The sequence below is a fragment of the Callorhinchus milii genome, unplaced genomic scaffold (assembly GCF_018977255.1).
Source record: "Callorhinchus milii isolate IMCB2004 unplaced genomic scaffold, IMCB_Cmil_1.0 Scaffold28, whole genome shotgun sequence".
Lineage (NCBI taxonomy): Eukaryota > Metazoa > Chordata > Chondrichthyes > Chimaeriformes > Callorhinchidae > Callorhinchus > Callorhinchus milii.
In genome coordinates, this window is record NW_024704769.1 from 2,317,809 (window position 1) to 2,330,604 (window position 12,796).

Sequence of the window (12,796 nt, forward strand, 5' to 3'; positions counted from 1 at the left end):
TCGGTTTAACGTCAGATCCGAAGGACGGTACCTCCAACAATGCTGCGTTACCCCTCTACCCCAACACTGCACAGGAGTCTCAGCCAAGACTCCCTCCCCTAACCAACCACTCACTATAGTTTAACCCTCTTTTCACCCCCTTTCCCAGGTTAAGCCAATTAGTGACCATTAAGTCCATACTCACAATGAACATTTATTTTAATATCTGGGTTTTTTTTTAACAGGATCTAAACTTTATAATCCAAACGGCTCGGAGCCAACGAGAAACACAAAAGTAAGTTTTTTTGGGGGTTTCCAGAAATATCAGTTCATCAAATCCAGTCTTATTATTGTTATTAATAATCATGTGTGCTTCTGGAACCTGGAACAAAAGTGCAAAATGTAATCGCATGTGGACTGCCCTCGAGTACTGAAATGGTCTCCTCTTTTTATTGAGTCTTCCCTTCCTCCTCTCCCTTCAGTCATCACAAAGGCACAAGTTAAACATCGTAACTTCAGTGATCTGCAGGACTGAAAAGGGGAGAAATGACCTCGTTGCCCCAGAGACTGTCCAATTGACTCTGTAATACTAATCTTTACCTTTGATATAATACTTCTGGCCCAACTAACTTTCAAGACAATTAAATCAATGCAATTAATATTTACATAGTTTTGAGGCCTCAGGTTGAAAGGAGCGCTCAAATACTACAGTCTGGACATTAGCGCCTGGTGGGTGGAGGGGGAGGGAGGGGGCAAGAAAGGCAAAAGGGAAACGGTGGAGGGTAAAAAGGTGATAAAACTACAGTCAAGTGATTACCCTTGAAAGAGGTGAGTGAGCGAGCGAGCTAGTGAGGCGGAGGGACTCCAGATGGAGTTCCAGAGTGGTCTCAGGGTGGGTGGGGTGATGTTACGATGGAATAACTCGGTTCCTTACCTTGCTCTAGGGAGCAGCATAACCCATGTGTTCAGTCGGTTGGAATATCTGAAATTGAAGAAACCAAATTCACAAAGAGTTTATTCACCATTTTCTCCCTCTCTTTGCCCCCCCCCCCCCGACTATTCACAAATTAGGATGCGTTTCTAACCCACACACCCCCACCCTATCTCCCAGCCCACCACATTAAATGGCACCTCCGGCAATAATAATCCTTCCATTCAATACGGCACCTCATCAGGTGATTAAGTCGTTTCAAAGCGAAAGATTGGGGCAAGTGTTAATGTTAATCATTTCACGCAGGAAACCCAGCAACAGGCACTTGGCTGCTGTGCACACGTTACCATGTTTGCCCTCTGTGGCTGGGATACGCTCTTCATCGGGTAATACACCCACTTGGCTTCGTCGTGACCATCAACCGGATCGTAGGGCCTTCCCACTGCAGCGTCATCCTGAGCGTCTGTGCTGACCGGCCCAGCCGAGCCTTCTCCTGGTTCCACCAACTCTTCATTCAGGGGCTTGTCCTGGAGACCTTCCTGCAGAGCCGGTTACACTACATTACACACAGAGCAACTTACAGAGCCACATGTTATCATAACGATAATAAATAAGTTACCCACAAAATACACACCTTACGCCTGGAAAGCACTTGTGACGCGAAGAGCAATGCAAATATTATTCTAATGCAAATATTAGTTTATTAATGTGAAGTGTATTTAATTCAGAACCTCTCACTTCAGATGGACGTCTCAAAGTGCCTCACTGGATATACTGTCAAGCCGAGCGACTGTATACTTTTGTACGCAAACATGACAACCAATTCGCACACAGCAACTAAAATAACTGAAGATTTAATTGATGGATGGGTGGGGGGGAGGTGGTTGTTGGGGGGGGGGGGGGGGCGTTGGGTGGGTCAAGGAGAAAGAGGCTGACCAGGACACCGGCTAGGGAAACTCCCTTCAGTTTTCGAATAGTTTCACAGGAAATCTTCAACAGGTCACAGGCAGAGCTTGGCTTAATGTCCCAAATACAGCACTTCCAAAAATGTCCTGCTTCCCCCTTCTTCACTCTTTTCCCCCAGACCCCTTTCTCCTTCGGCCCCTTCTCACCTCCCCTTGCCCGCCCCCTCCCTTCCCCAATTCTCCCTCAACCCTCATCATCAAAGACCTCTGTCCTTGAAGGTGAGTGATAAATTGGAAGTGTGAAGGTTTGCCATCTTCCTCACCGTCAATCCTCCATTTTCTTCCAACACCACACGCAGGAGACGAATATAATCTGTGGCCCCCCTGAGCACATCCACTTTGCTTGGTTTACGGTCTCTGGGAATCAAAGGCACGATCCTCTTCAGCTTTGAGAAGCCACCATTGATGTTCTTAACCTAGACACAAGCACAACGGCAATCAACTGCTGTACGAAAAGCACTCACTACATCTTAGTGAAATCCTGTGACGAGGCTTTTGACAACTGAGGAGCTTTGTAAAATTGTAAGTATTAATTATTCCAATAAACTCCTGATAACTAAACCTCGTCACTGCCCACTTAAGTCATTGAACTGTCAATATCCCGGCCACATTGCGTTTCTCCCATAAAACACACAGTCACTACACTTTACAGTGTATTCTCGACGATATAAAACACTAGATCAAATGCTAGGATTAACATATTATTGGGCTGTCCTCTCTGACCGTGAAAGGTGCAACACAAATGTAATCGGTTGTTAATTTATTTATACGTGTGCTTAACTGGACGTTCTGGATAACGCGTCACTGAACCCTGTCCCCTGGAGTGACAAGTTATCAGGAGTTTTACTGTAAGAATTCAACTCCAATGTGAGCCGTCCTCACCCTGAGACGTTCCCTCTCGTTGGCCACCTTCCTCTTCCCAAACATGTGCTCCCAGTCATCGGTGGCCTCGCACTGGACACAGGGCTCTCGCTTCAGCTTTCTGACGGGGGCCAAGAGCGGGAGGCGCCCAAAGGTCCCGTTCATGACGTCCGCCATCAGCTCGGCCTCTGGGACGACCAGGAGGTGTCGAGGGACGGCTCCCACCACCACGCCCTGAGGGGGAAAGTCACATTCCACCAATTCTTCCTGACAGTCAATCAGGAAATCAAGTTCTTCCTCCCCCAATCCACCTGCCATTTGCTCAACTTGTCCAACAAGCCCCTCTCCGCCTTGTGCCTGGTTGACCTATCGCTCGTCTCTTGGGGAAGGTCAGAGAGAGAGGGAGAGAGAGAGACTTGAAATCATGGCATTATTACACGTTATCTATTATTAGGGTTATATTAGGATTATTACATGACCATCTTGGCAAGGCTGAGGATGAGCTGGTCCATGGACTGCGCTGCGGTGCACGCTGGGAGTTGTAGTCCTGCCCTCGCCTCCCTCCCACCCCATTCCCAGCACGCGCGAGGCGAGAAGAACTACAACTCCCAGGGGGCTGTGGGGCAGCTGGCGCATGCGCACCGGCCTCCTCCCCCCTTGCCTCAGGTGCCAACAATGAGTGAGGAACATGATGTCAATCAATCAGTTGGACTCCATTCACAGAGGGTTCACACAGTGGGGCTTGGGGTTGGTTTTACACCAGGACCCTCGCGCTTACCCCGTGTGGAATTTTATGCCCTGTACCGAGAGTTACAGGCACAAGAACTGTCCTTTCGGACCAGCGAGTCTCTCTTCCGCACCTACGCAGTCAGTCGTCTTAAACATCGCACAATTTTTTTTTTAAAACAACAACAAGATTGCATTTATGGAGCGCCTTTCGCTTCGGGAGGACGTCCCAAGGCGCTGGACAGTTGGGTCGGGACCCGAGCATTGGGGAGGAAATGGTCAGGGTGAGGGGAGGGAACGAGGAGGGGGTAGAGAGTCGAGAGGGGAGCTGAAGGCATTAAAAATCTTCAGACCACAGCTTCCCGCCGGCGAGTTCCACGTTCTCACCACCTTCTACGTGAAGAAGTTCCTCTTAAACTCTGTTACGTCCCAAACATTATATTTAACACCTCAAGTTATGGACAAGTGGCCTACCAACGTCCACCTTATTGAATCCTTAACGCCTCGATAAGGTTCTCTCTCGATAAGGTTCTCTCTCAATCATCCCAACTCCAGAGAACAAATCTCCAGCCCAATTAATCTTTCTTGTTTGCTGTATCTTGTGCCTGGTTACGTCTCTGTAAACCAGCCCTGTGCTCACTCCTACACTGCAATAGCAATCCTATAATATGGCAACACACAATACTCAAAATGTGCTGTAACCACAGTTTGATACAAAATCTTAACATAACATTTATACTCCATCCCTCTGTACAGAAAGCCAAGCACTCCATTTGTAATTTCCTTTAAGTGAAAATTGACCATTTGGTTTGCTTTTACAGTTGAAGGCGGCTGATAGATGTGGGCAGATGCCTGGACTCCCCACTCCCCTCTCCCCACCGTTGCTTCACAAGATTCCATCTATCCCGAGTCAGTCAGCCCTGGGCATCTGGACGGAGAGCATTTGCGGCTGGAATTCAAGGTAGACACAGGATGCAGGTAGACCTGGAGAAGAAAATACAGTGACGGACACTCAGAGGAACTGAGAAACTGATCAAAACTATACAACTTAACAATAATAATAATAACTTGCACTTATGTAGCACCCTCCACACTGGGTAGAGTCTCAGAGCATGGCTATACAAGTCTCTTCCCAACACAGCTCCCAGAGGTCAGTTCAATACCTATTTCCTTGAAGTGTATCTCAGCTCTGCCAAATCTTCCTTACCCCAACAGTCCAGCTGAACAAGTATCCTTTGATGGTCTCTTAAAAAGCTATGCTATTTTGTTTTAAACAGGCTTAACGATGTGCAATGTTAAAATGTTAATTAACCTCCTTTAGGCAGCAGTTAACCTTGATCCTTCCCTCTCTTGCCCGCCCCCCCTCCCCCTCACCTCCTCCCAGCTGCCTGATGTCAAGTGCATTGATTGCATGATTAATGATAATTAATAATAATTGGTAGAGCATCTTTTATGTTGGAAGAACGTCTCAAAGTGCTTCACAGGATTCACTATAAAGTGTAGTGGTTGTGAGTATTGTAGGTGAATGATACATCCTTGCATGTGTTACGGTGCTTGTAACTTCAGAACAGGGAATTGCTATCAAGTATAGTGACTGTTGATTTGTAGGCAGACCATTATTTTGCATTAACAGCCTTTGGGTGTCACTGAGACAGCTGTGGAATGTGTTATTTGCCTGATTAAGCATTAAGCCTGATTAAGATTTTGGCCAGGACACCGATTGGGACAAATTGCCTTCTCTTTTCAAATAATATAACAATAATACAGTACCTTCCATACATATTCATGAATAAATAAATAGAATATTACAGCACAGAAGGAGGCCATTTGGCCCATTGTGCCTGTGCCAGCTCTTTGGAAGAGCTGCTCAATCAGTCCCCCTCCCCATGCTCTCCCCATATCCTTGCAAATTTTCCTTTTCAAGTACCTATCTAATTCACTTTTGAAAGATGTTATTGGATCTGTTTCCACCGACCCTGTCAGCCAGCGCTTTCCAGGCCGTAACTACTCTGTGTGTAAAAACATGTCTCCTCATCTCATCTCCCCTTTGGTTCTTTTGCCAATTATCTTAGATCTGTGAGCCCTAGTTACTGACCCACCGGCCAGTGGAAACTGCTTCTCCTTATCTATTTAAATTAATTTCTAGGGAATCAGGATGTAGCATCAGAGTGGAGAAAGACGTTACATAGAGGGCTGGGAGAGACGAATAGCAATGTAATAAGGAGTAATCCAGACAAAGGAGGGATTAGACGGGAGAAATGCAGAGCTGACTCAGTCGGTCTTGGGAGTGCATGTGCGTAAATGCACGGAGTGTGACAAATAAGATTGGTGAGCTGCGGCTCAAGTTACCCCCTGGGGTTATGATGTCGTGGCAATAACGGAGGCCTGGCTCAAACAAGGGCCGGAATGGGAGCTGAATATTCCTGGCTGCAATGCATTGCAATGCAGGAGGAATAGGGAAGGAAAAAAAAGGAAGGGGAGGGGTGGCAATATTGATTAAATACATGGTTGCGGCCCTGGAAAGGGACGATGTGTGGAAAAGGGTCCAAAAACAGAATCCATTTGGTTAGAGTTAAGGAGTAGAAAAGGAGCTGTTACTCTGTCAGGTGTAAACTGTAGACCACCAAATAGTGGGAAGGGGACGGATGAGCAAGTCCAAGCAGATTTCAGAAAGAAGCAAAACCAATAGAGTAGTGATAATGGGGGAACTTCAATTATCCTAACATAGACTGGCAAAATAACAAGGAGTAAAGGGCAAGGAGGGGGAAGGACTCCTGAAATGTGTGCACCTCGAGTAAATCTCCCTTTAACCTTCTATGCTCTAAGGAGAAAAATCTCAGCCTCTCTTGTCTCTCTCCACATAACTAAAGTCCCTCATCCCTGGTACCATTCTGGTAAATCTCCTCTGCACCCTCTCCAAGTCCTGGACATCCTTCCTAGAATGTGATGCCCCGAATTGGACCCAATACTCCAGCTGTGGGCTAACTAGTGACATATAAGGAGACGGTAGAACTTTCTTGCTTTAGTACTCTATGCCTCTGTTTATAAAGCCAAAGATCTCATATGCTTTTTAACAGCTCTTATCAACCTTTCTGCCACCTTCAAAGACCAGTGTATGTGTACCCCCAGGTCTCTCTGCTCCTGAACCCCCTTTAAACTGTACCATTTATTGTATATTGCCTTTCCTCATTCTTCCTCCCAAAATGCATCATCCCCCAGTTCTCTGCACGAAACTTCATCTGCCATTTGCCTGACAATTTCACCAGTCTGTCTATGTCTTCCCGCAGTCTGGTGCCATCCTCTTTACCACTCTTTACCACGTTCAGATAACGTCTCAGAGCGCTTTGCAGTGGAGGGGCTGGTGCCGAGCGAGGAGGAATGGCTGAGAGCGTGAAAAAGAGGGAGAGTGAGTGCAAGAGTGAGTGAGTGAGTGAATGAGTGGATGGAGGAGGGAGTCCATACCAATATGCTCTGGATCTGTAAAATGCTGCAGTGAACGTTGTTTGTAGCTTGTAGTGGTGACCACTTGATGTCCCCACCGAGCTGCAGATGGTTGGTGAGAAACATCAGAGAGGACAATTGAGCAAATCAGGATTGCATTTGGTCTCTGGACCTCAGGGCTGAGTTATATATATATATATATATATATATATATACACACACACACAGGGAGATGGTGGAAGCAGAAAATGTTGTTCGTTTCAAGAACGAATGAGATAGATTTCTGTTGGAAAATAATATCTGGGGATAAAGTATAAAGTTTGGGACACGATAATATCAAGCGAGTGCAAGGACGGTGGAAGGTAAACCGGATGGACCTCGGTCTTTCTTTTGCCAGCAATTTCTTATGTTCTTATGAGTCTGTCTCCGTTGCCCTAACTGGTTGAATATCTTATTGAATGTTAGGGATATTTATCTGCCCTTTTGCCCTCATAAATCACAATCGGGCCATAACATTTACGGGTGATTTTCGTTATCGACTGCATTACTCTGCAATTATGGAGTTGGGGGTGGGGGGAGCAGGAATTTTATGTAATCTGTCGTAACTTTTTTTTCCGCCATCAGCTACATTTTCGGTTCCTGTTAGCTCAGCAGCAAATAGCACCTTGACCTTTGCTCGCAGTGTTAATCTCTGTCCTGGCATTGAAATGTATTGTTTTACTGTAACACAGTATAAAGCAGTGAGAAAGGGACAGTATTCTCTGGAGAGGAGCCAGCCTGCTGTAGTGCTCACTAACCTTGCACATACTGCGGAAGCAATAGGAAGCCTTCGGTGATGTCCTTGGCCATCGCGGAGGTCAGATTAAAATAAAAATCTTCCTTGCATTTGATTCCAACGTCTCAAAGGGCTTCGCGGGGTTTACTGCAAAGCGCAGTGAAGGTCTACTGTGTAGACGAGCGTGACAGCGATTTGTTATCATGATAGGGGGGGCAGCGGGGCGGGGGGGGTGGTGGGGGGAAAGAAATAAGAGTCATGAAGCAGGTATGAGCGATGAGACCACTAATGACCACTGCAAAGCCAATGAGTAGGGACCAGTTTTATTCAGGGGATTTTATTCATCGATCCGACAACAACAACTTGCACTTATATAACGCCCTCCATGCAGGGCAGCGTCTCAGAGCGCTTAACAGCGTTAGAGCCTGACTCCGAGCCGGGGGTGAGGAGGTCGGAGAGGGAGGGAGGTGCCAGAGAGTGAACACGAGTGTGAGGACCTTGAACTCGATCCGTTTCAGGGATGGGGAGCCAGTGGAGCCTGGGCCAGAACGGGGGAGATGTGGGCACGGAGTTTGGTCCGGGTCAGTTTGTGGGCGGCAGAGTTCTGAATAAGCTGGATCTTGCGAATGGTGGCGCTGGGGAGACCATCGAGGAGTGCGTTGGAGGAATCCAGGCGGGAGGTGACAAACGCATGCACGAGAGTTTGGGCTGCATTTGGGGTAAGGTACAATGGAGGCAGGCCAATGTGGCGGAGGTGGAGGAAGCCGGTCCTGATCAGGGACCGGATGTGGGGGAGGAAGAGCCGGGGGTTGAACTGGACGCCTAAGTTACGCACTGGTTCGGTGAGTCTGAGGGAGAGCCCAGGAAGGTTGAGGAGCTTAGACCCGCAGGAGTGAAGACATCGATGGGAGCCAAGGAGCATGGCTTCCGTCTTGTCCACATTCAGCTGCAGGAAGTTTACACTCATTCAGGTCTTAATGTCTGCCAGACAAGCTGATAGAACGTCGGGGGGACCTGGAGTTGGGACTGGAGGAGGCAAAGTGTGTTATCCGCATACATGTGGAAGTTTACCCTGTGTCTGCAAATGACGTTGTCCAGAGGGAACATATGGATAATAATAATGATAATAATCCTTGCAGTTGATATAGCACTTTTCACATCTTCTAGATGTCTCAAACTTCACAGAATGCTCTGTAACTATGAATTGACTGTATATATTTGTGGGTGAAATGCGGCAGCCAACTGCGCGCAGCAGTGTCCCACAAACAATCGTGGATTGACATTGACCAATTTATTATTGTTGTGTTTTTTTCCTGAGGGATTATTATCAGGCGCGCGGAATAAGGAAACTCGCCCAAGGTTTCACACTGCCGGAAAGCGAACCCAGGTCTCTTTGTGATCGCTTCCCAGCGAACTGTTTCCATTTACCTAAGGAGTGGACGGGCAGCCTATTCCCGGTAACAGCCGACTAATTTGAGATACGTACGGTACACAGTAGCACTTTCGTTTTGAGTTTTGCCATGAAAAGTTGTGACTGGGTCTCTGCTCTGTGCAGTGTGATCATCAGAGCTCTGTTTATCTCTATCCATGAATTTATTGATCGAGTGAATATATTGGATGAACCACCACCACCACAACTTCAAGATTCCATTTATAGAGCGCCTTTCACGTCGGGAGGACGTCCCAAAGCGCTCCTATTGTATGCACCAGTACATACATCAGGAGCTTCAAACGAGTTTTGCAGATGCCATTGGAGCTCCATTCACGCGGATTATATCATCCGGGCTTTTCGGTATCTTGCTGAGTGTGATAGCACAATAATAATACTAATACAATAATAATATTCACAACGCTTGCACTTGATACACCGTCCTACCACATTGGCGCGACCTCTCAAAGCGCTTCACAGGACTTGCTGTTAAGTTGAGTGACTGTGTGGCTCGTGGATGGAAACAGCTGTCAATTTTGTACATAGTGATGTGCCATAAACAGCCATAAAGTGAATGATTAATTTTACCTGGGGGATTGGAGTCCTGTAGCTCAGTGGTTAGAGCACTCGCTTTGCAGGCGAGACACCTGGGTTCAATTCCAGGCAGAGGGCGAAACCTCGGGCAAGTTTCCTTACTCCACACAGAGCCTAATAATAATCCCTCCAAAACAAAACAATAATAAATCGGTCATTTTCAATCTACGACTGTTTGTGGGACATTGCTGTGCGCCATTGGCCGCCGCGTTCGCCCACAAATATACAGTCAATTCACTTTACAGTGTGTTCTGCGAAGCGCTTTGGGACGTCCTCCTCCCGACGTGAAAAGCGCTATATCAAATGCAAGGATTATTATTATTATATCAAATGCAAGGATTATTATTGTTGGCCAGGAGACTGATAGTGCTGGTGTGTTTAACGCTTGCCTGGGCACAGATGGGGAGCTCAATTTAAAGTCTCACAGCTTTTGCCCACCAAACGTACACTCAATTTAGTTTACAGTACGAACGTGGACTCGAAAGGTTGACTCACTTTCCTTTCTCCGTCGATGCTGCCTGCCCTGCTGAGTGTTCCCAGCGACTTCTGTTTTTGTTTCAGATTTCCAGGTTGCGTCTGCAGCATTTTGTGTTTTGCGGTCACTTTACAGCGTGTCCCCCGAAGCGCTTTGAGACGCCGAGAAGACGTGATAAGGCGCTGTATCAAACGCAAGGATTATAAAGAACGGCTTCAATAATTCAGCGCTCTCATCCCCACCCACCCCATTCAGCACTGCATTAGAGCATCAGCCTGGACTCTGATGATGATGATAATAATAATAATATTGCGTTTGATTTAGCGTCTTATCAAATCGTTGAGACGTCTCAAAGCGCTTCACAGGATATACTGTAAAGTGCAGTGAATGTCTGTTTTGCGGTAAAAAAAACGCAGCAGCCAGTTTGTGCACAGTAATGTTCCGCAAACATCCATGGCGTGAGTGACCAATTTTATTTGAGGATTTGTTGGCCTGGCAGAGAGAGAGAGAGAGAAACTTCCTTCTTTGCTATAGTGCCTTATCAAGTTGGAAAGACATCTAAGTGCACATAAGGATTATATCACCTGAGCACTCCAACGTCCATAGCGATAGCCGTGATATCTTGTGTGTGCCGTGTTATCTCGGATCTCACTCATTCCGGGCACCATATACCAAAGGTGATGGCTTGTAAACTGCGATTTCATTGTAATACATCTCACTGATAAAGGCCTGAACAGAATGCTTTCATTTACCTTAGGAACACCGAGGGCAGAGAGAGTATACAGGGCGGAACAGAGTGTTTATTGAGTTGGGTGGGGAAACGGATCATACTTTATGGTGAGGTCAAGTGCAAGTGCAGCGGTGGAACTGCAACTGAGGGCTTCGAGAAAGGGTTTGGCCCTTGCTCGGGAAACAGCAATATATACTGATAATAAATAATCTATGTTTTTGATATCATTGGCAGATGTTCCACGGCGTACACCATAAAGTGTAGTTACTGTGTGCATTTTGTGGGCGAAAAGTGGCAACCAGTTTGTGCACAACAGTGTCCCATAATAGGACCGGGGAAGCTTGGTTTAACGTCTTTCGGCACCTGCAGCAATGAAGCAAAGATCCCCACACCCCACAAACCCCCACCCCACCCCCCCACCCCAAACACACTCCAACTCTGTACTGGAGCCTGAGCTGAGACTGCTAGCGTAGTGGTTAGAGCACTCGCCTGGCAAGCGAGAGGACCTGGGTTCAATTCCTGGCAGGGCAAGGTTCCTTACTCCACACACCTCTGTTTACCCAGTACAGGACTCATAGGGACTTTCAGGTAAATGAAAGCAATCCAAAAAGAAAATGAAATTTGGTCACTCAATCTATGACTTGTCTGTGGGACACTGCTGTGTGCAATTGGCTGCCGTGTTTTGCCCACAAAAGAACACAGTCACTACGCTTTACAGTACATCCTGCGAAGCGCTTTGAGACGTCTCCACGAGGTGATGAAGTGCTACATGAAATGCAAGGATTATTATTGTGATGTGATTGATGTAGTCAGGAGGGATGTGGGAGATTGTGATATGTGGGTCAAGCTAATGAATAAATCCTTGTGAGACATGTATCTGATAACATTTGATGAGGAGGTTTAGCTCAAAGGTGTGCGTGCAGGATGGCACCTCACACACAGCCATCAGCTGGGCTGGGGAGACCCAAGACCATCACTAATACTATTAATCCCACCTCTGCTCTGGGTGGGCTCAGGGTGTGTGGGAGCTTTGCTGTGCGCAAATCGGCCACTGAGTTAGGGTTAGGGTCATATCGCACCTGAAGACTTTACCTCCATGACCACGCCTTCGGTCACCTCCCCTCTCTGCCCAGATTAACATTAAACTACGCTGCTGTGAAGTGCTCCGAGACGCTACGTGAAAGCTGCTGTATAACACTGTATATGCTGCTTTTCTGACTGGAGTGAAGTGTACAGTGGCGTCCCCCAGGGATCGGTATTAGGACCACTGCTCTTCTTAATATACATAATGATCTGGACTTGGGTATAGTATAGCAAGTACCATCTCCAAGTTTGCGGACGACACAAAGTTAGGGGGGGCGGTAAACAGTGAGGATAGCAGCCAACTGCAGGAAGACATAGACAGATGGTAAAATGGGCGACACGTGGCAGATGAGTTTCAATGTGGAGAAATGCGGGTAATGCATTTTGGTAGAAAGATTGAGGGGCAATATAGGCGGTAATACCATCTTAAGGGGGGGGTAAAAGAACAGAGAGACCTGGGGGGGCAGGTAACTGAATCCTTGAAGGTGGCAGGACAGGGAGATAAGGCTGTAAAAAGGGCATATGGGATACTGGGCTTTATAAATAGGGGCATAGAGTACAAGAGTCAGGAGGTGATGATTAACCCATATAAACACTGGTTAGGCCTCAGTTGGAACACTGCCCCAGTTCTGGGCACCGCACTATAGGAAGGATGTTAAGGCATTGGAAAGGGTACAGAGGGGAGTTACGAGGATGGGACCGGGAATGAGGGACCGTGATGATGAGGAAAGGCTGGAGAGGTGAGGATTATTCTCGTCGGAGCAGAGAAGGTGACGAGGAGACCTGATAGAGGTCTTGAAAATCATA

The 12,796-nt window shown here is 47.1% G+C and overlaps 1 protein-coding gene across 1 annotated transcript; it reads right to left on the minus strand.

The window, feature by feature from the left end:
- Positions 1-330: 330 nt before the first annotated feature.
- Positions 331-3,054, minus strand: figla (folliculogenesis specific bHLH transcription factor). The gene is made up of 5 exons (XM_007884772.2): positions 2,758-3,054; positions 2,139-2,291; positions 1,258-1,449; positions 914-961; positions 331-510 (listed from the first exon to the last, which is right to left on the minus strand). Exons 1-4 carry the CDS (start codon positions 3,052-3,054, stop codon positions 920-922), a joined length of 684 nt encoding a protein of 227 aa, XP_007882963.2. The 3' UTR covers positions 331-510; positions 914-919.
- Positions 3,055-12,796: the final 9,742 nt, after the last annotated feature.